The sequence below is a fragment of the Neofelis nebulosa genome, chromosome 1, assembly GCF_028018385.1.
Source record: "Neofelis nebulosa isolate mNeoNeb1 chromosome 1, mNeoNeb1.pri, whole genome shotgun sequence".
NCBI lineage: Eukaryota > Metazoa > Chordata > Mammalia > Carnivora > Felidae > Neofelis > Neofelis nebulosa.
In genome coordinates, this window is record NC_080782.1 from 172417323 (window position 1) to 172441937 (window position 24615).

General features: G+C 36.5%; 1 protein-coding gene across 9 annotated transcripts in view; it reads right to left on the bottom strand.

Moving 5' to 3' along the window:
• Positions 1 to 24615, bottom strand: part of PCCA (propionyl-CoA carboxylase subunit alpha) — a 418714-nt gene that overhangs the window by 251437 nt on the left and 142662 nt on the right. For all 9 annotated transcript variants that reach the window (XM_058743649.1, XM_058743656.1, XM_058743625.1 and 6 more), the window contains 2 exons: positions 8402 to 8480; positions 3798 to 3900 (listed from right to left, as the gene is read on the bottom strand). In XM_058743649.1, the coding sequence (XP_058599632.1) occupies positions 3798 to 3900; positions 8402 to 8480 (182 nt within the window). The remainder of the gene's footprint in view (positions 1 to 3797; positions 3901 to 8401; positions 8481 to 24615) is intronic.

A 24615-nucleotide genomic window follows, 5' to 3' on the forward strand; every position in this document is an offset into this window, starting at 1 on the left:
AATAAAGGCCAGATGCAAAAAATCCACAGCTAACACCATACTCAATGGTGAAAAATTAAGAACTTTTCTCAAAATCAAAAACAAGACAAGGATGCCCATTCTTGCCTCGTTTAGTCAACAAAATACTGTAAGTCCTAGCCACAGCAGTCAGGCAATGAAAGGCATCCAAACTGGTAAGGAAGAAGTTAAAATGTCACTATTTGCAGACACATGATACTATACATAGAAAACTCTAAAGACTCCACCAAAAACACTACTAGGAGTAATAAATGTATTCAGAAAAGGTGCAGGATACAAAATCAATATAGAAAAATCAGCCACATTTCCATATGATAATAATGAAGTAGCAGAAAGAGAAATTAAGAAAACAATTCCATTTATAATTGCACTAAAAAGAATACAATACTTAGGAATAAAATAACCAAGAAGATGAAAGATCTTTACTCTGGAAACTACGAAATGCTGATGAAAGAAACTGAAGATGTCGCAAACAAATGTGAAGCTATTCCATGCTCATGGACTGGAAGAATATTGTTAAGATATCCATAGTACCCAAAGCCATCTACAAATTTAATGTAATCCCTACCAAAATACCAACAACATTCTTCACAGACTAAAAGCAAATAATCCTAAAATTTGTAGTCAAAGCAATTTTAAGAACAACAAAGCTTAAAGGTATCACCATCCCAGATTTCAAGATATACTACAAATAGTAATCAAAATAGTGTGGTACCGGCACAAAAACAAACACATAGATCAACAGAACTGACCAGAGTGCCCAGAAATAAACCCATGATTTTATGTCAGTTAATCTATGACAAAGGAGGCAAGAATATATGATGGGGAAAAGACAGTGTCTTCAGTTAATGGTGTTGTGAAAACTGGACAGCTATATGTAAAAGAATGAAACTAGATCACTTTTTTTTTTTTAAGTTTATTTTGAGAGAGAGTGAGAGAGAGCAAGGGCACGTGAGCTAGGGAGGGGCAGCGAGAGAATCCCAAGCAGGCTCCACACCGTAAGCACAGAGCCTGATGTGGGGCTCAATCTCACAAATCATGAGATCATGACCTGAGGTGAAAACTGAGCCACCCAGGCTCCCTGCAAATGGACCACTTTTTAACACCATACACAAAAATAAACTCCAAATGAATTAAAGACCGAAATGTGACACATGAAACCATAAAAATTCTAGTAATTTCTCTCACATCGGCCACAGCAACATTTTTCTAGATATGTTCTCTAAGGCAAGGGAAACAAAAGGAAAAATAAACTATTGGGGCTACCACAAAATAAAAAGCTTTCGCACAGCAAAGGAAACCATCAACAAGACAAAAAGACAACCTACTAATGGGAGAAGATATTTGCAAATGATATATCTAATAAGGGGTTAATATCCAAAATATATAAAGGACAGGGGCACCTGGCTGACTCAACTGGTGAAGCACGCAACTCTTGATGTAAGGGTTGTGAGTTCCAACCCCCCACTGGGAGTGAAGCTTATTAAAAATATATATGGGGCGCCTGGAAGACTCAGTCAGTTGAGCGTCTAACTTCGGCTCGGGTTATGACTTCATGGTTCATAAGTTCACGCCCCAAGTCAGACTTGCTGCTGTCAGCGCAGAGCCCACTTCAGATCCTCTGTCCTCCTCTCTCTGCCCCTGCCCCACTTGTTGTGTCTGTCTGACTCTCTCTCTCTCTCTCTCTCTCTCAAACACTTAAAAAAACTTGTATAAAAATAAAAAATATATACAAATATATGACAACTACAGTATTTACTAGAACTAAACATAACATTACCATGTAATCCAGTAATATTTCTCCTCAGTATATCTGAAAGAATATATATGTCCATGAAAAGACACAGCAATTTATTCAGCATTAAAAAGCTGACAACAACCAGAAGACCCACCAACAAGAAAATGGATAAATTACAGGTTATTCAAACAATGAAATATCACAGAGCAATTTTTTTTTTATTCTGATTTATTTATTTTTTATTTTAGAAAGAGAGAGAGTACAAGCGAGAGAGAGGGGCAGAGAGAGAATCTTAAGCTCCACACTCAGCATGGAGCCTGATGCAGGGCTTGATCCCACGACCCTGGGATCATGACCTGAACCGAAATCAAGAGTCAGATGCTTGGCCAACTGGGCCACTCAGGTGCCCCTGCAGAACAATTTCTTAGAATGAATAAATAACATACAGCCTCATGGAAGAATCTCAAAGATATGATATTGTGTGAAAGAAGCCAAGTACGTATAACCAAATATATATTGTATAATTTGATTTATATGAAGTTTAAGGACAAAAATAATCTGTGGTGTTAGAGGTCAGAACAGCAGGCACTTTGGTAGTGAAATGCAGGGATTGGCTGAGAAGTGGTATGAAGAAATCTTCTAATGTCACAGAAATGTGCTATACATCTTATATCTATCTATCCATCTCTCTATCTGGATGGTTGCTATACAGGTTTCCATGTGTGCACAAGAATTTTATTGAAGTGTACACAAGATTTGTGGACTTTACTGAAGAGCTATGTTATCTCAATTTATAATATCTAAAAACAAAAAACCAACAACAACAAAAAATCCTGCTAACTTCAGAAATAAATACACTATATTCGACGTTTTAAAACTACTAACTGATGGAGTGCATGGGTGGCTCAGTCGGTTAAGCGTCCGACTTTGGCTCAGGTCATGATCTCGTGGGTCGTGGGTTCAAGCCCAGCATTGAGCTCTGTGCCGACAGCTCAGGGCCTGGAGCCTGCTTCAGATTCTGTGTCTTCCTCTCTCTCTGCCCCTCCCCTGTCCATGCTCTGTCCCTCTCTCTCTCTCTCTCTCTCTCAAAAATAAACAAACATTAAAAAAAAATTGTTTAACTACTAACTGATTATGTATGTTTGCACATTTTTCCCATTCTGGAAAATTTGAGGTTCTAGATGAAGATTTTCTACTCATAAATAATATCTATGTAAAATTAAAATTAAACTTAACAAAACCACAATGACAAAATCTAGGACTTTTACTATGCCCCATCAGAAGGGGCAAGGGCAGCAAATAACCTATTAGTTTTCTGGTTCTCTATTCACACTGAAATGAGGAAAATAATAACCTAAATTTCAGTATGATTTCAAATTTGATATTTATGTTTTATCAATTTCAATTCAATTCATAGCCCTAATGTGTAAAATAGAATGAAGACAATTCTGACAAAAATGACAATTCAGGACACATTATCATCCTCTGTGTGCCATTTCAGAAAACCCAGTTTGTCCTGCTGAAATCCATACTCCCCACAACCACTTTAGCAGTTGGATTAAAATCTTAACCTGAGTAGAAGAAATCATTTACTCATCTCTCTACCACCAGCTCCTAGAAGAATGCCTGTCTCAGTGGGCCAGCCACGCAGACATTTGGTGAACTGAAATAGTAGGAATCCAGATGAAGCACTTAAAAAACAAAACAAAACAAAAACAGCTCTGAAGTGGCCAGTCTCAGAAGAGGGCTAATGAGCCTCTGGGCACAATGTATTCAGCCTGGTCCATCTTGGGACTGCTTGTTCCTATGGGATTTTTATATCATTCCCTCTGTTGACCAACATTCTGGCACTCTGACAAAAAGTATACCCAATTCCAAAGGGAAGTGATCAAATTATGTACATTCTCTATTTTGAAGTTATGGAAACATACCAGAACGATTCACAATCATTCTAAATGGAAGAAAGGATGTGTTTCCAATAGGAATAAATGATGTTATTTTGAAGTCATAATAATTAGAAAACATTTTAAAATGTACCAACCTGGATTTCTATATGACGAGGGTTATCAATAAATTTTTCTATTAGTAGTCTATCATCACCAAAACTAGAAGCAGCTTCTTGAGATGAAAATCGAAAACCATCCCTGGAAAAAATTTTTAAAAAGGAAGAACAGTCAAACTAACAAAACAAACACAGCCCTCAGTCTAAAAGAAAACAAAGCAATTAAATATTTATCGTGGCTTACTTATGAACAAAGCAAAGAAAAATTCACTTAATGCACAAGTATCTAAATTGACTTGCGGTGACCTGCAAGTCTTACACTCACCAGCTCTGTGACGTGCGGTCAGTGATTTAATTTCCCTGATCCTAGATTTTATAATGACATAGGAATACCAATACCTAGTTCACTGTGAAAAATCAGGTATTTTTAATAAACCACACAAATCACATAAAATTCCATTTCCTCAACCCAATGTACCTTAATTCTATTACTAAAAAATACAAAAATGCATGTCCATTTGATTCAAGAGTCAGAATATGCACACAAAAATGCAAAGGGTCAAACTGACCAACGGCACAACTGGGGCAAAACTACAGCAAAATACTCTGTGAAAATGAACACAGAACAGGAGGATCCTCAAGAACATTTCACGATAGTTTAAATGCACACCTTTATTTAAATATAATTGCCCTCTACACACCCATACAGGTCATGACAGCTTAGTCATTTCTGGACTTGTTCAAAATTAATACTTAGCAAAGTACAATTTTTGAAAATACAAAGTATGGATAGGATTATCGCTTTACATGTTTTATTCCCAAGCTGTATTCATTTAAATCATTAGAATTAAAATATGCTCACTAAATTCATACACTTGGGCTCATTCGGTCTATTAAAAACTCACACTTGCTTACCTAAAACTAAATGAGTATATTATTTTCCATTCACTGATATATTCAGAATATAAAGTTTAATTCTTTTTATACATTATTAATAGTTTATTAATCTTCAAATTAAGTATCTGTACTTAAATACAGTATTAAAATTATTCCAACCTTTTAATTTGCAAACACTCCATCTGGCAATATTAGAAATAAATACCACTTTTGTTTTTGTGCTTAAAAAAATACAACATTGAAAGTAAACAAGGACTAGAAGATAAATTCAAAACATATTGCAACAATTCCTATCTCTCAGAGTTCTGAGGGAAAAGGTATCAGGTTTTCTTAGTCCTCTATTACTTCTTTGATTTAGGGGAATGGAGTTTTTAGATCTCAGGAGACTGCAAAGCTCAAAGAAACTAAAGCACAATGAATTATTGTTTTCAATACCATATGACCAACTTTTTATTAGATGGGACATGAGGATTCAGAAAGAAAAACAAGGCACTTTACAGTTTGTCTTTGCTGTAACGACTCAGAGCTTACATCTTGCATTTAAACCAAGAATACTAAAGGTGAAAATCAAAATCACCCAAATAAATTGTCACATTTGAAAGCATCACGGGAATATTTTGGAACTCATGGAAACTGCATTAAAAACATCATTTGTTATACCTAAGTTACACATTCACTCAATACATTTTTACTAATCATGAAACCATGTGCCTGGTGCATATTTAGGTGACAGGAATACAAAAATAAAGCAGAAACTGCCCTCACAGTCCTCGAAATCTAGCAGGGGTATTCCACAATGCAGACATGATCAATTTTCCAGTCATGCCATATTTCATTGAAACGTGGATAGGGAAAAGAAAGCCAGAGGTTATTATGAAAATATCTGAGTCTACTTTCAACAGCCTTCATGATTCTCCCAATTTAATATACAATAACAACACTATTTTTTTAATCTTTCAGATGTTCCAAGATTCTAAGACAAGCCATAAATGCTACTTCCCTAAAACCACGAAGGAAAGATGTTACAAGAGGAAGACACTCCTCTGGATAAAATAATAAAGCAATTAATGGCTATCAGATTTTCCTTCCAAAGAAGGCTAAAATTTTTATCGCGTATGCAAAAAATATTTCTGCCTTAAGAAGGGAGAAGGCAAGGAGTAGATGCAGTGTGGCCTATTAACAACTGGTGACTATAGAAGAAAACCCCATGGATATTTTCTGGACTGTTCTCTCAATTTTTCTGTAGTTCAGATTCTTCCAAAGTAACAGAGGATACAGAGGAACTTTTTAAAATAAAGAGCATGTATTATCAAACCAAATAGTGTCATACTTTTATTAATCTCAACAAAGTTTAAGATACGATTCATCAAAGTGAGAGCAATATTTTAGATAGAAAAGTATGGATGCACATATTTTTATAAATTTTATCAACATATTTTGAACCAATGTGCCATTTAATGGGTTAAATTATTACCCAAAAAGATGCCCAATATATGAATAGATACAGTGATTTCTGAAAATACTGAATGCTAAATTAAAATCCATTGGTTAATAGCACAGCAAATCTCAATACCTAGAAATTTAAGAGTTATCTTCACCATAAAAGAGTATGTTACTAACAGTAAGCCCTGGAGAAATGATGGATAAGCAATCTGAGATCCCAAGAAGAATAATGAAAAGTAAGTGCTAAAGCTTTCAGTGAAATTGCTATGTAAGTGCCATATAAGAGGGCAAAACAGTGAGAAAAAAGTTAGTTTATAAAATACACATCTCTTACAGAACCGTTGAGTTGTGTTTTATATCTTTATTACATCATTCTTTCCTACCAAGAGGCTGCAGCAGATTGTCTTTTCCAAAGATGGCCACAGTGGTGTCTCCTACTGTCTGGATTTATGCTATATACCTCTTTTGCATAATCATGCAACACATGAACTTCTTGTGAAAACGAGGCCAAAAGTGCAAGAAAGAAAATGCATAGGACTGCACACGAAACAAATTATATTGAACCACCGGCATCGAAATATTTTTAAGAACAAATTTGGGATAAAATGTATGGGGTTCTTTATAATAATAAGCTCCAACAACAAATCTAATAATAATCACTGTTACTCAGAGATATCTTCAACAACTGTAATGTGATAACATGTGACTTCCAAAGTGGTACAAAGTTTCATAGATATTACCACTATTGTAAGTCTGTTGCCTGTATTGGAGGAAACACTAAATCCCAACTAGAAGCTAGTGAAGAAATAGGTCCTTTTTTTCCCTCATTCAGATGCATAAACCTCTCCTCAATTTCCTGGGGCTGGGAACTCAAAGATTAAGAACTCCAGATCTAGTATATAAACTGCATAGAGGAAAGGATTATTTTGTCTATATTCCTGGAACACTACTAAAACAGTGCCTATCACACAGATCCTCAACCAATATTGTCACTCCATGCAATGAGTTTATTCTTACAGTCAGGCTCTGAGCTGTCAGCACAGAGCCCGACACGGGGCCCGAACCCATAAATCTCGAGATCATGATCTGACCCAAAGTCAGATGCTTAACCAACTGCCACCCAGGCGCCCCAAGACTGGGGTTTAAAGAGCAGTATATGTTATCTCTTATAACGCCACAACACAACTAATTACTTTCTCTGATGCTCAACCAAAGAAACAATGGTGTTCTGAGATAATTTTCTTTTAGAGGTAAAATCATCTGTGCAAGTCTGCAACCTGGTGTTTTCCCAAAAGATTTTAAAGGGTAATAATATATTGCCTTGAGGAAATTTTTACCTTGCTTGTACACTTTAGAACCTAATTTCTGAATTAGGTTTGTAGTGAACAACTTTCACGACGACTGCTCCAGACTTCTGTTTTTGAGAGATATGGGGGAGTGGGGAGGAAAGGAAAAACAAAGGAACTGAAGAAAGCAGAACGATCTGGAAGACCACATTACTTCTGGGTAGAAAAAGGGCACCAAAAAGCAACATAAGACAATAATTAAGTCATTGTTTATCCCCTCCAACCCTCCAAAAAAAAAATGACATAAATCTCTTCTGCCATATCCGAAAATCCATAAAAACACAAACCTACATAGAAGCGCCTAAAACCTGTTTGTACTATGCAGTTTTCCCAAAAAGTTATTTTTTAATCACCATGATGTCATCAATGCATTGGATTTTTAAAATTTGGTTTTAAAAGTTACTTTTGATTTCTGAAACTACTAATAAGAAACTGGTCTACATTTACAACAGAGTGCACTGTATATAAAGGACATTTAGTAGTTTCAAATTCAGAAGAAATATGTTCCACAGCATAGAATTATTGAAGTAGTTCACCATTTTTATAGACAAGCTATAGAAAGTACACACTGACTAATGCACGAATGAAATCATAACTGCCTTTAAATATATTTGCTTCAAATCTTCTGACCACACTCAGAATATACATCAAATGTGAGTAGCTTTTGCCTAAAAAACAGAATCATGACTATAATTTTTAAAACATAATATAAAAACAAAAAGACAATCCTCCTTTGTTAATGCATAAAAAAGTAAGAACCTTTCTCTAACAATCATCATCAACATATAAACAAGAAAGTTTTCTGCATAATCTCCATTTTTCCCCATCTAAAAGAGTAAAAATTATCTGGTTATTGTAATTATTCCATTACACTTTTGGTATCTGTTTACTTGTCAGTTTAATAAAACTCCAGTAACTGCAATTTTCATCAAAAGTAGATTTTGGACAGCACCTCACCTGGTCTCTTCATCATCCCAGGCGATTCGCATGCCTTTCCCACCACCACCTGCTGAGGCCTTGATCATGACAGGGTAGCCTAACAGCAGGGAAGAATTAAACAGAAGTTCAGACTTTGATCATCTGGATGCATGAACATGACAACTGACCACATGTTCAATAACACAGAAGACAATAACTAATTTATTTAAAAGTTCCTTTCTTTAGAGTCAGGAAAATAACACCAGTGTAATGATCTCATATATATTTTAAAAATGAGAGGTGATCATTTCGAAAGAAAAAGACTATTTGTATCAATAAATATAACATTTTTACCAGTAATGAAATAAAAAGCTAAGAAAACATAAGTAAGTTATTTGACAGAGGATTCCAAAAATAGAAGCACATATAATATTAACTAACCAAAGATACAAGAAGCAACTTTTATGACATTTACACACACACACACACACACACACACACACACACAATTCCTCCAAAGTACTGTTTGCATGCATCACAAATTAAACTCCCTTTTTCAAAAGTAATGATTTACATGTATTTGAGGTATTTTCATCTGAAAATTCACAGGGAACCCCTGCAGCTTTTATCAGCAAAAACTGACACAATGATTTGGGGAGAAATCAAGTCACATTATTCTATCATGGGTGGAAGCAGAAGGTCCAGGACTCGCTGTTATCAATGGAGAGGCTACTGCACTATCCCACTGATTCAACAAGGAATGCATATGCTAGCAAGTGTGATGAAAACACAAAGTAAGACCCAAACAAATGACATCTCCAGCTAAAGTTTGATAAGAGAAAATGACATAAGATTGTTGTTTTAGTATTTAGATTATTCTAAGGTTTGTGACAGCTTGAGTTACCAAGAAAAGTTATAAAAGTCTCCTTGCTTAGAGGTTTCCTGAAAACAAGGTGGATACACTTATGTCTGAGACCACTTGTTTAGGATCTTTTCTGAAGAAAACAGTGAGCACCAGGAAGACTCTTCCTGGCCTGTGATGCTCTAACAGCACTACACTCTAGCTATAGGATCTTAGAGGAAAAGGAAGAGAGGGCCAAATGTCATAGACCTTTAGCCCCTAAGCCACAAAACATAGCTCTTCACTTCAACTTAGTTAAAATGGCACTTGCTTTCTATGTGTTTCATAATTAATTCAATTTTTAAAATTCTCATGTTGGTTATATTTATGTGGGAGAGTATTTTAAAAGCAATGCTAAGTGCAGTGAGAAAAAAGATTAACAATACTGTTTTTACACTGGAGTGTCAGAATCTAGGAAGAGAGAGGCAAAGTACCCAAATAATTCTATCACTGGGAATTCAGAAGAGAAAAGTACAACAAGGTAAGAGGAAAGCAATTAAGGAAATCATCTTACAGCAAGGACCAAATATTTACGTGAGGCTGTGAAGGATGAGCAGGATTTGAACACTTTAGGCAGGAATAGCAGGAACAAAACAGGCAGGGAAGCATGGGATTGGCTTAAGGAATGACTAAAATAATCCAGCTGTAGAGTATCCACAGGATGGCAGAAGAAAAAGAGAACCAAAACATAAATTAGGGGAAAAATATGCTTCACACTTTTGCATGCCACAGACCCTGCACAAGAGTGGAAAAAAAAAAAGGAGTATTCGTCTCTTTCCATGCTGTGGCCTCACAGGAATGTCCCATAAAGGAATCAGATTGAAATCATTCATGAGGAATCAGCCTGTTTTGGAGTAGTGAAGAAATAATACCTAAAAATTAGAAATTGGCATGCTTAAGAAATCATTAAAATTTAAATAAAATTTAAATCAAAAATTTAAACAAATGGTGGGGTGCCTGGGTGGCTCTGTCAGTTAAGGGACTTCACCTCAGGCCATGATCTCGCAGTTTGTGAGTTCGAGCCCCGTGTCAGGCTCTGCACTGATAGCTCAGAACCTGGAGCCTGATTCAGATTCTGTGTCTCCCTCTCTCTCTGTCCCTCCCTCCCTCCCTCTCTCTCAAAAATAAAGATTAAAAAAATTTTTTCTTAATTTAAACAAATGGATCCATACCCCAAAAAACATGTTATCACTTCACCATCCAAAACTATTTATCCATACAAACAGGAAACAGGAAACCACAAGAGGTAAGCTATCTATATCCCGTATCTCTGTTTTCAATTCCCTCTGAGGATTAGGAAATGTGCAGTTATTCTGATTTCAGTATTAATCTCATCTTATTTACTATGGACCCTAGTTCAAAATAAGACTGGGAAAGTGTCCTTGGTCAGAAGGAACTAGATGGGGAAACAAAACAGAAAAAGTAACTTGTCAACAAGAAATTATTATATGCTCAGAAAAGATGAGTCATTGTTAGGCAACAAGGTAATACATAATAAGGCAATTACATATGATCCCCCCAAAAGGAGGCAATGTAGCATGAGACCTGTCAATACATATAACCCAGGAAGACAAGATTCTCTGATGAAACTAACAAGTCAAATATAACACAATTGGGAGGGAAAAAGAAACTGGCATAAGCTAGTGGTGACATTACAGTCACCAACTCAATCTAATTTCTGAACTATAATTGGAAATAATATAAAACTAAGGTTTTATACTCCACTTCCTATGCCAAATAAGTCATTAAATTTCAGACAGAACATATTTTTATGTTGTCACCATGCCATGCAGAAACTAGACCTAGCCATGTCAAGAGGAGGGGAAACAATATTCCACACAGATGATGTTAAATAATATCAAAGAGCCCAATCCCTCACCCCTACTTTCTTATTGTGTCTCTGAAACTCTAAATGGGGTAAGTCATGGGGGACCAGGAACTGGAAGAAAAGGTAAAAAGATTCAACCAAAAGTAAAAATTCCTAGAAAAATCCAAACTAGTCAAGTAGATGGCTGTCACCACTCCTTCACTTTACCTTGTCTAGACCCAAAATTTCCACTAATGTTCTACCCCAATTTATTATCCATTGGAGTACTCACTTCTGAGTACTATGATGGAGTTCTTTAATATTATTTGGTTGCCATAGATTTGAAGCAGAACAACCTCCCTTAGAACAAAACAAATTTCTCTAAGGTTTTTAAAAGGAGAAGAACTCTTGGTATGAAAAGATTGCTTAAAAAAAAAAAAAAAAAAAAAAAAAGATACCACAGGTCCTGGTGCTGTTGGCAAATTCTTCCACAGGTTTCTTCGCCTCTCCCCAGATGCCTACTCCCACTACCTGACCTCACCACCCAGTGACGCTCCTGCAAACACTCTCAACTCCAAAATGCAGCGAGTCTCCATTCTTTATTTCCCTCCCACCTAATGTTTCCAAAAAGAAACCTACTAAATACTACATGAGGAAAAAAATTAAATATTTAAGGAAGTACAGAAACTCAGGTTACCAAAGCACTATTGCTCCCTTTCTGTCCTCAAACTTCAAGGGCAGGTCTGGTCTCCTGTCCCCCCAGCAATCAACAGGTCTTACTTTCCACCAGAAAGCAGCAATCTTCTTTCTTTCTAACTCTCTACCAAATTTCCATTCATCAACTCAAAAATATACACTCAGTAAACACTATGTGCCAAGCACCAATCTGGCTCCTGGGGACACAAAGGTAAACAATTCAGAAAGTTCTCTGCTCTCATGGCACTTACCATCTAGTGGACAATGATGTATAAGTACACAGGCACCTAAATATGCATACTCATGCATAAATATGAATATACACACAACACATAAGGGGGCGGGGAGTACAATAAAGACAACAGAAGGATGTGACTGGGGGTGATCAGGGTTCCTTTTCCTTGAAGCCTTCTCCAAGAAAACATACTGAAACTGAGACTTGACTGAGCTGGAGCCTGCCCTCTGAAAACCAGTGAGAGAGGAACATTCGTGACAGAAAGAACGAGTTGGAAAGGCTACAATACAGGAGAGGGCAGCAACCTAATGTTGGGTTTGTGAAGATCACTTCGGCTGTTCCGCAAGGGATGAACTGTCTGAGGACAAAGGTGGGCACAGGGAGACTGATTAAGAAGCTTCTGCAATGTTCTAAGGGCGAGCCAACTGTGCTCTGGATGTGGCTGGAAGAAACAAAGGCTTGCAGTTTGTTTTAGAGATAGAGTCAGCTTGACTTGCTGATAGTGTGGATACGGACGATAAGGAAATGAAGGAAGATTCTGGGAGTTTAGGCACTTTCCCATTTTGTTATGGATTACAGGTCTAAAGGAACTTTTTTTTTTCTTTTGAACAACTGATAGCACCACAGTGACCCATATAAGACACAATATATACATAACCTCCCCCTTCAAGCAAAACCTGCCCCTATACTCGGTGTAACAATTTGGTAACTTAAAGCTGGCAAATGATACCTCAGTGATGCAATAGTCATAAAATAAAGAATTTTATGTGGTTCTTCACCTTCAGTTTCTTGAATTAAGATTTCGTAGAATATAATGACTGATGGAGACGAAAAATGGGGGAAAAAAGTAAAAAGTGAAGTATTTCTTGGAAAATGTCCTATTCCTAATTTGATAGTGTAAATCAGAAATCTCTCCAGCATCAAAGAGAACATATGATTTGGGGGGGGGGAGGTGTTCTTTTAAAAACAGTTGGAAAACATTTATAATTAGGCCTTTATTTCCTAAAAGTAGGGTTCAGAATTAAAAGAAAATGAAAGCTATTTCAGAGAATAGGACAGTCCTCCAGACGGACAGAATAGAATCTCATAATGGAACCTCAGAAGAGAGAACAAAAGAATGGGGGGGGGGGGGGGGCGGGGAGATTCTCAGACAGCCAGGAAGGAAATCTCCAGCTAACAGCTGTATATTATAATTACAGGGAAATCAAGTATTATACATTGTATTGGTTAGATTCCTTTTCTCTCCTTGAATAGTTCACTTGTTACCTTTTTGATTTGGAGTTTGTGTGTATATTTATGGGAGGGGCTATCCTACATGAAAGTGATATTTTGAAAAATCCAAACTACTGTTGCAAACAATATCTTACAATTTCAATTTACCTGATTGTCTCATTATTAGATTCAGAATAAAAATCTGTTAATACTACATAACTGAAATTGTGCCCTAATTCTTATATCACATCAGAAAGAAAAAAAAAAAGTCTGTCCATTTCCTGATGAAGAAGTTTGATTGCTTGATTAAGATGGTGACCATTAAATTTCCTCATGAAAAATATGCCATTTTCAGTTTATAATTAGCAGACGATCTGTAGATCAACCTTTGGAAACTGTGAATATCCTATACTCAAACAATATTCCACCCAATAGTAATAATAAACTTTAATGAGTCTTGCTTTATATAATTTTTACACTGCTTATAGCAAAATGAGTTTTTAAAAATGCTGACAATTTTTGCCTCTTCTCACTGTTGTTTCTCCAATGACTAAAAGAGGGCCTGGAGAAGAGAATGCAAAATGTACTTACTAAATAAAATGTATTAATTAACAATTTCAGTACTTGCAAATCCTTTATTTTTAGTACTATATTTCACTGTATAAACACACATTATTCATTCTAGTGTGAATAGATATTCAGATCTATACATACAATGCTCCCATGAGTATTTCTGTATCTGTAGCTTGGAACCTTGTGCAAGAGGTATATGTCTAGGACTATAACTGTTGGATAGTATGCAACAGTTACAAAGTACTAAAAAATCCAGTTTCTTCACTATTCTTTATCTCCATGATCACAACACTTATACAAACTACCATTACCTCTTTATAGGATGCCTGTAGTAGCCTCCTAACACAACTCTCTGCCACTATAGTTGGTCCCCTCGGACTATACAGTGGTCACTGGAATTCTCTATTTTTTTTCCTCACCTCTCTCTCCAGCCTAAAACATTAAGAGTTTATGTTGTACCAAGAAACCATAGATGTTTAATGAAATTAAAATTATGAATTCAAGGAAAGGAAGAGTGGAAGGTACAAGATGGCTTAACAGAAACTTGTTGAATCACAGTACCAGGTAAAGCTATGCTTCACTTGAGTTAAGGAAGCTTATATAAAAAAAAAAAAGGCACCTAAAAGGTATTAATATGAACATCAATTAACTGACCTATCAAACAAAATAAATTTTAACCGCTTTTACACAAAGATAACAAAATCCAAACACAAAATATAACATTCACAATGTTTACAATCCAATCAAAACTTAAGAGACACGTGAAGAGGGATGCCTGACTATCCCAGCCCCATACAGCATGGGACTCTTGTCTTGATCTTGGGGTTGTGAGTTTGAGCCCCGTGCTGGGTGTAGAGAGTACTTAAAAACAAAAACAAAAAAAACAAAAGAAAAAGAGAGAGAGAGAGAGAAAATGCAATCACCTCATGAGGAAAACAGTCAAAAGAAAAGAAGCCCCAAACTGAAAAACATACAACAGCTATTACAAATTATAGCTATTAGAAACATTGTAAGTTTGGAAAAGGATTTAAAGAAAAAGTCATCAACTACACTCCAATTAATTTTTTTTCTAAAAAGAAAACAGAATCATGTTGGGAGAAATTTTTAAAGATTATTAAAGATTAAAATTTGGGGAGCACCTAGGTGGCTCAGTTAGTTGAGCGTCAGACTCTTGGTTTCAGCTCAGGTCATGCACTCACAGTTTCATGAGTTCAAGTCCTAAGTCAGGCTTCGAGTTGACAGTGTGGAGCCTGCTTGGGATTCTCTGTCTCCCTCTCTCTCTGCCCCTCCCCCACTCACACTGTGTCTGTCTGTCTCTGTCTCTCTCTCTCTAAACTTTAAAACAAAAAGTTAAAATGGGGCTCCTGGGTGGCTCAGTCAGTTGAGTGTCTGACTTCAGCTCAGGTCATGATCTCACAGTCTGTGGATTCAAGCCCCATGTCAGGGTCTGTGCTAATAGCTCAGAGCCTGGAGCCTGCTTCAGATTCTGTGTCTCCCTCTCTCTCTGTCTCTCCCCACTTGCACTCTGTCTCTCTCCCTCTCTCTCTCAAAAATAAACAAACATTAATTTTTTAATTAAAATAAAAGAACTAAAAGGAAAAGATCCAACAATGTATAAAAAAGAATTATACCATGACCACATGGGATTTATTCCTAGTAAGCAAGGTTATTCCAACACTCGAAACATCAATTAACGTAATCCATCACATCAACAGGCTAAAGAAGAAAAAATATGATATGACTATAGGAGCAGATGCAAAAAGTATTTGACAGAATCTAGCACCCACTGAGCTCAGCAAGCTACAAATTGAAGTTCTTAAACTTCATAAAGAACATCTATAAAAACCTACATCTAACCTTAAAGTTAGTGATGAGAACCTAGATGCTTTCCCCTTAAGTTCATGAATAAGGTAAGGGTGTCCCCTCTTAGCACTCCTATTCAACATCCTATACAAGTTCTATTTTATGCAATAAGACAAGAAAAAGGTAAACACATTGGGAAGAAATAAAACTCATTAGCAGGTAATAGGATGTCTATAAAGAAAATCTCCAAGAGTCAACACAACAACCAAAAAATGTCTAGAATAAATGAATTGTAACAAGGTTGCAGGATACAAGGTCAATGTAAAAAGTTGATTACACTCCTATGTACCACTAATGAAAACTTGGAATTTGAAATTTAAGACACAGTACCATTTACATTAGCACCCCCCCAAAAAAAAAATTAGGCATAAATCTAACAAAAAATGTATGGCACCTATATGAGGAAAGCTACAAAGTTCAAATAAAATTAAGGAAGATTTAAATAAATGGAGAAATATTCATGTGTATGAATAGGAAGACAATATTGTTAAGATACCAATTCTCCTCAACCTGATCTACAGATGGCAATAAATCCCAAACAAAATCCCAGCAAGTTATTTTGTGGATATCAACAAACTGATTTTAATATTTATACAGAAAACAAAAGGCCCAGAATCACTAATAGTAAAGGAAAATAACAATTTCAAAATATTGATATAGGGCCGACTAGATGGCCCAGTTGGTTGAGTGTCAAACTCTTGATTTCAGCCCATTTCATGACCCAGCGTGATGGGGTTGAACTCTGCATCAGGCTCTGCACAGACTGTGGAGCCTACTTGAGATTCATTCTCATTCTCATTCTCTCTCTCTCTCTCCCCCCTCCCCGTCCCCTGCTTGTACTCTTGAAAATAATTTTTTAAGTTATTTAAAAGACAAAGATTGACACTACCCAACTTCAAGACTTCTTATAAAGCTATAGTCAGCATGGTATTGGTAAAAGAACAAATTAATCAATGGAATAGAATAAAGAGACCAAAAACAGACACACGTGAATAGAGTCAACTGATCTCTGGCAAAGAAGCAAAAGCAATAGCAATTCAACAAAGGAAAGTCTCTTCAACAAATAGTGCTAGAACTGGACATCCATACACACACAAAAAACTAATCTAGACACAATCCTTAAAAGGTAACTCAAAGTGGGTCTTAGACCTGAATACAGAAACAACCAAAGTTCTAGAAGATGAATGACCTAGATGTTCTAGATGACCCTGGGTTGACAATGAGTTTTTAAAATAAAAAAAATTTTTTTTCAATGTTTATTCATTTTTGAGAGACAGAAAGAGACAGAGCATGAGCAGGGAGGGGCACTGAGAGAGGGAGACACAGAATCCAAAGCAGGCCCCAGGCTCTGAGCTGTCAGCACAGAGCCCAACACGGGGCTCAAACTCACAAACCATAAGATCATGACCTGAACCAAAGTCAGACACTTAACCGACTGGGCCACCCTGGCACCCGACAATGAGTTACATGAGTTACAATGAGATACAACATCCAAAGCACAATCCATCAGAGAAAAACATTGATAAATATGTTCAAAACATGTATCTGATAAAGAACTTGTATCTAAAATAGAGTTCTTAAAACCCAACAGTAAGAAAACCCAATGTAAAATCAGCAAAGAGGTGCGTGGGTGGCTCAGTCAGTCAAGAGTCCAACTCTTCATTTCGGCTCAGGTCACGATCCCAGGGTGATGGCATCAAGCCCCACATTGGGCTCTGTGCTGAGCATGCAGCCTGCTTGAGATTCTCTCTCTCCCCCACTCTATCCCTCTCCCCAGTTCGCACTCTCTCTTTCTCTCTTAAAAAAAAAAAATCAGTAAAAGATTTGAAGACACACCTCTATAAAGAAGAATGTAAAGATGGCAAACAAAGAAAAAGACGCTCACATCTTTGCATTCAGGGAAATGCAAATTAAAACGAGATACTACTATATTCCTATTAGAATGGCTAATAACAAAAACATGCACAATATCAAAAGCTATCAGGGATGTAAAGCAACAGGAGAGCAACAGGAATCCATATTCACGGCTGGTGGGCATGTAAAATAATCTTACCCTACAACCCAGTAGTCAGAGTCCTGCGTATATACCCAACTAAGTTGAAAATTCATGTCCACACAAAAACCCGCATACAAAAACTTTGTCCACAATTGCCAAAAACTGGAAACAACCAAGAACTCTCTCAAAACGTGAATGGATAAACAATCTGTTGTATATCCATACAATAGAATATTATTCAATAATTAGAAGAAATGAGCTATCAAGCCACAAAAAGACATGGAGGAACTTTTACATACATACAGCTAAGTGAAAAAAAAAGCCCATCTGAAAAGGCTACATACTGTATGATTCCAACTATATGACACTCTGGAAAAGGCAAAAGCATAGAGGTAGTAAGCAGTGTTTTCCAAGGGTTGCAGGGGTAGGGAGAGGAGGGTTGAAAACATGAAGCACAAGGGAAACTATTTTGTATGAAACTATAACGGTAGAATCGAGTCATTATGCATTTGTCAAAACACATAGAACTACACAATGCAAACAGGGAACCTTACTGTAAACTGTGGACTGTAGTTAATAATGTATCAAGGTTGGTTTGTTAATTGTAACAAATGCACCACACTAACACCAAGTGTTAACAATTGGGGAAACTGCAGTGTGCTGGGAGTGGGGATGTATATAGAACTGCATGTACTTAACGATGTGTTCAATTATTCTGCAAATCTAAAATGGTGCTTAAAAAATAATTAAGTCTATTAATCATTTAAAGGGGGACAAACATTTGAAAAGACAGTTCACAAAAGAAGATTAATGAATGTGAAAGCATTAGGCATGCGAAAATATACTCATATTATGTATTAGGTATTAAGGAAGTATAATTATAATCACACTGAAATAAAACTTACACATCCATCAGAATAACTAAAGTTAAAAAGACAGGCAATGTTAAGAGTTTTTCTGGAATAACTGGAACTCTCAAACACTTTTGTGGAAATGTAAAATGGAGGAAGGGACATTTTCAAAAAGGATAACAATGTTCTAGATCTTAATTTTGGCTGCATTTATTAAAATTCACTAAGGTATACACTTAAAATAGCTAGGCTCTATTCTTCATAAAATGTACATCAATAAAAACGATTTTAGGAAGCAGACAAAAAGAACAGATCGCCATCAAGTAACAAAAATTAGAGCTATCTCTTCAACAGCTACAGAACACAGCACAACCATTTCAGCACTATGCTGACAGAAAACCTCTATCAGTCTAGATTTGCACATGTGGCAAAACATCTTTCAAGAAAGAACACAAAATAGGGGCACCTGCGTGGTTCAGTGGGTTGGGCATTCAACTCTTGACTTCAGCTTAGTTCATCATCTTACAGTTCATGAGACTGAGCCCTGCATTGGGCTCCATGCTAAAAGCACAGGGCCTACTTGGGATTCTCTCTCTCCCTCTCTCTCTGCCCCTCCCCAACTTGTGCACAAGTGTGCTCTCTCTCTCTCTCTCAAAAATAAACAAACATTAAAAAAAAAAAAAAAGGACACTGCTAATCTGAATAGAAACAAAACAAACATCAGTCTATATACTTTCAAGAGATACACCTAAAACAATGGTTCACTGGTTGATTGAAAAGTTGGAGGAACATACAAAGAAAAGACCAAAATAAGGTGGCTTAGACATATTATCATCACATAAAACCAGATTTAAAAGCCAAAAAGTCACTACACTTCACTAAGAAGTAAAATTAGCCAAGAAGATACATGTTATGCTGTTATATTACTTATTAACTTATCTTAAGAATATACAGAGGCAAAACCTTAACAAGCAAGGAAAAACTGAAAAATCCACTCTTTTACAAATTGATCATATAATCAAAACATCACTAGAATATTTGAGCATCCTAACAGGTAGTGCTGACCTACTGGTTATCTATAAAATACAGCATCATTTGAGAATATACATTATTTTCAGGCACGGATGTAAGATGTAAAGTGACTTATGCCTTGGCCATAAGGTAATTCTTATCAAATAAGATTCTAAATAAAAAAGATCATATTCATTTAACAGAAAGCAATTAAGTTAGAAATCAATAAAATAAGCAGTGCCTGGGTGGCTCAGTCAGTTAACTGTTCGACTCCTGATTTCGGCTCAGGTCATAATCTCACAGTTCACGGGATCTACCTCTGCATGAGGCTCCTTAGGATTTTCTCTCTCTCCCTTTCTCTCTGCCTCTCCCCTGTTCATGTTCACTCACTCAATCTCTCTCAAAAATAAGTAAACATTAAAAAAAAAAAATCAATAATACAAAAAGTAGAAAATTTTCAGTTATTTTAAAATGCATTCTTAAAAAACACAGTCAAAAACCATAATAGAAATCTGGGGCGCCTGGCTGGCTCACTCAGGAGAGCATTCAATTCCTGATCTCAGGGTTGTGGGTTTGAGCCCCATGTTGGGTATAGAAATAGAAAAGAAAAAGAGAAAAGAAAAAGACAAGAAAAGGAAAAAAAGACAAAAGGAGAGAGAAGAGAGAGAAACAGACAGAAATCTGAAAATACCCAGATATGAACAATTACGAAAAATACAAATCAAAACTGTGAAAAAGGTTTCCAATTCAGATCATCACTTTAGGCCATTCTGCCAGCTGCTGGAAATATTATTGGCAACCAACAGCTGACTTGTCCTCAGCTTTCTGCCCAATCTTAGGGACAGCCCACACCCAATGGTGAGCTGACACCGGTGTACAAAGGCTCAATGTCATTGCCCCAATGTCATTGAAACAGTTATAAAAAACCAACTCAATATTCAGAACTCTCTGTAGGGTCAGCTAAGTCCTTTGTTGAGTCTGCATCTCAACTCAACTCCTCTTTCAGTCCGGAGTCTTTCACTCCTTCACATATACTGGTCCCAAGTGTATTTCTGCAATAAACTTCCAGAATCTGTTTCCAAAGGAATTCCACCTATTACAAAGGAATACATCTGAAAGGCTATTACAGTGATCAGAGCAAGAGGTGGCAGGAGCTTAAACAGAAAAAGGAGCCGAGAAATGGAGAGAAGCTGATAAATTCAAGATTTGGGAGATAATGACTATCATGCACAAAGAGCAAAACCACAAAATGAAATAGAATAGTGAACAGTGAATCATGGGAAAAGCCTCATTGCTGATAGCGAAACGGAAACCTCTCCACTTCCTGCCTCTGTGATACATGACACTGCACATGGCAGAACTTCCATGAGCCCTCTTACTCCCTGAACAAGGCTGGCACAGAACAAGGCTGGCTCCCACAACATGACTGCTGGGAAGCAAACACACAGGACAAAGAAATAGTCTTTGTTGCTTAAGATCACAAGAGAAGACAATAAATATGTGGAATACTAGAGAGCTTATGAACTAATGACAACTATATGGACTTGAATAAAAACCGGCATATTACTAGAGCTTTCCGAGAAAGTACAATTCAGAATCTGCTGGGAAATGTGGCTGTCACACAACACTTGGCTACACTGAAAAGCTCCTATTGTATATACAAACAGAGGTAGTTTAAGTTCAAGCAATTTGAGGTAATGAATTCCATTATCAATGCATTACTCATGTTGTATATACTTGGTCATAACACTTTCTACTTTCTTTTATTTCCAAATCAGTAATAGTTTTAGCATTATCAACTTAGTTTTGCCATACACTTTGGGTTAACACATTTAGACTGAGGTGATACATATTTGCATCGAATACTATCTGGGATTTATCATCATCCAGTAACTGGAATGTAAACATGTTATGTATTGCAGTCCAACTATGAATGACTCATATCTCCACTACCACTGCAGATATATAATATATATATTCTCTAAAAAGATACTGTAAGTGATCCTTATTATCACTTTATTTTTCCCAATGGAAAATTTTTAAAAAGTGTGAAAAGGGGGGCGCCTGGGTGGCTCAGTCGGTTGGGCGGCCGACTTCGGCTCAGGTCGTGATCTCGCGATCTGTGAGTTCAAGCCCCGCGTCGGACTCTGTGCTGACAGCTTGGAGCCTGGAGCCTGTTTCAGTTCTGTGTCTCCCTCTCTCTGACCCTCCCCTGTTCATGTTCTGTCTCTCTCTGTCTCAAAAATAAATAAACAGTGTAAAAAAAAAAAAATTTTTTTTTTTTTAAAAAGTGTGAAAAGGGCACAGGATGGTTTGCCCTTCCTACGTTGTCCATACACACACAACACAAATAACTACAGAAATATATTTAGTTTAAATAAGAATGAACCAATACTGCACACATAAAGATATAATCAAGACATGTTATAAGCTAAAGTAAACCAAAACATAACATGACTTGTTTTGATTTGGCAAGGAAAAGCAATTATCCTTTTTAGAAAAACTGATCTTGTCTACCTATTTCCCTCTACTCAGGCAAATAAAAAATTAGATCCCTAGCTCTGCTCTAGGAACAAAAATAGAGCACATTTAATGTATTGATAGATTAGAGCAAAAGGGGTTCACACACAGCAAGTTTCCAAACAAAAACCAAAGGCTCAATGTTTTCACATTACTGTTGGAACACTATACACAGCCTCTTGTGTAACAGAAGAACAGAAAAAAGAAAAGGTATGCAAGAAAAACAGAAGATGAGGAAGAACTGAGAAAAGCAAAAGAGAGGCAATGGGAAAGAATATGGAAAAAATACACAGTGAGAACTTGTGAAATCATGCTAAAACCAAAACGTGTATGTTGGAGTAATAAAAGAAAACAGAAGTACCCTAAGTGACGGTGGGAAATGAAGAAAGGGGACATAGGACTCTCGCTCCCCCATCTCCCAGGGATTATCATTCTGACCTCGAATGACCACATTACTTCAATGATGGGAAAAGGGCAAGGTAAAAAATCCTCACTTTTTAACAGATTTCACAAAGAACACCATTCTCTTCAACCTAACTTTTTCCTTAGGCATTTCTTACTAAATCTCCTTAGCATATTAATCATATCTTCTACTGTGGACCTATTTGGAAAATAAATTAACAGAATGTGAGATTGAGAAGAAGGTATACAAACTGTAATAGTTCTTCAAAGGTTTCTTCAATATATCTTCAACCACACAGCCATATACCATGTGTGAAATAAACAGCATGAAATAGAGGAAATAAAAGATTTGGGGCCTTAGCCAAGTATTTTTATCCCTCTTAACACAATTTGTTCTTATCTTAAAAAAAAAAAAAACCCACAAGCAACTTTTTATGTAATGATATGTCAAAAGGAAGATGGGAGGTACAGGCAGGGGAAAAGAGCCAGAACAGAGAAGAAAGCAAGACCACAGCTCCTCCTCACTAACCAGAGCCAGAGGCCATGGCAGTCTGAAGACTAATATCAAAAAGAAACCAATGGAAGAGGGCACCTGGCTGGCTCTCTCGGTAGAACGTGCAGCTCTTGATCTAGGGGTTGTAAGTTCAAGCCCCACATTGGGTGTCGAAATTACTTAGAATAAAAATCTTAAAGAAAAACAAGCACACACACATGCACGCACGCACACACGGGAGAGCCTATCTTGCTAAGAACATAAGATGTCACCATCAGAGAGAAGTGAGAAGGCAATAAGGATCAGTCACATAATCTCATACATCTGAATCTTAGATTCCTAAAACTGCCATTATCCAAGCCTAATGAATCCAAGGACAACCTTCGAGAATTGATGAGTAGTTGTTAACAAGCACATACTAAATTTACTTGAATAATCTTAGATTACTTTTTAATTATTTATTTGCTGACACTTTATCATGGTTTACTTAATGTTCCAGTTCTTCCCAGGTATCTCCATTACAAAATTCAAGATTAGGAAAGGGGGGGAGGAAGTGAGAAAATCTCTGTCAAATTATGGTCTATAAATACTGTGAAAAAAAATTTAATGTATGATTACTTAATTCATTTGTATACTGATATACACATTTCTATTTGTATTCATTCACTGAATAACCACTTGCTGAATATATACTATGTGATAAGCATTGTCTTAAGTACTAGAAATGCAAGGAAAACTAACTCACATGGTCAACTTTATTACAAAACAGTAACTAAATGAACATAAAACCACCATTTGCAAAGATAAATAGAATCTGTTTAATGCAGGGAATCCCATGCTATTTTAAGAGAAAAGCAATCCATCAATATACTTCAATAAAAGCGGCAAGGAGATATTTCCATATTGAAATAAGTCCTGAGAACATTGCAGGACAAAGAACACACTTTATGAGATACTGTTTGGTTTGATATTATTTTATCCTTTCCTTAAAAAATGCTTTATAACCCAATCATTCAGTCCTTCATGCCTCCTTTTAATAAATACTTGAGGAAAATGTGTATTTTTCTAATGTTGTGCAAAGTATTCTATATATATATATAAGGCCTAATTGCTTTATAGTGTTGTTCAAGATCTGTATTTCCTTACTGATCCTCTCTGTAGATGTTCTTTTTGTTGTTGTTGTTGTTGTTGTTGTTGTTTTGACTTAAACAACAAACATTTATTTCTCATAGTTTTGGAGGCTGAGAAATAGAAGATTAAGTTGCTAACAGATTCAGCGTCTGGTAAGAACCTACTTCTTGTTTCATAAACAGCCAAGAGTCCTCACATGGTGAAAAAGGCAAGGGAGCTCTCTGGGGTCTATTTTTTTTTTTTTCATGGAATTTTTAAAAATATAATCTATTGTCAAATTGGCTTACATACAACACCCAGTGCTCATCCCAACAAGTGCCCTCCTCAATGCCTATAACCCACTTTTGCCTCTCCCCCACTCCCCCATGCACCCTCAGTTTGCTCTCTGTATTTAAGAGTCTCTTGTGGTTTGCCCTCCCTCCCTCTCTGTACCTATTTTTTCCCTTTCCCTTCCCCCATGGTCTTCTGTTAAGTTTCTCAAGATCCACATATGAGTGAAAACATATGATTCTGCCCTTCTCTGAATAACTTATTTTACTCAGCATAATACCTTCCAGTTCCA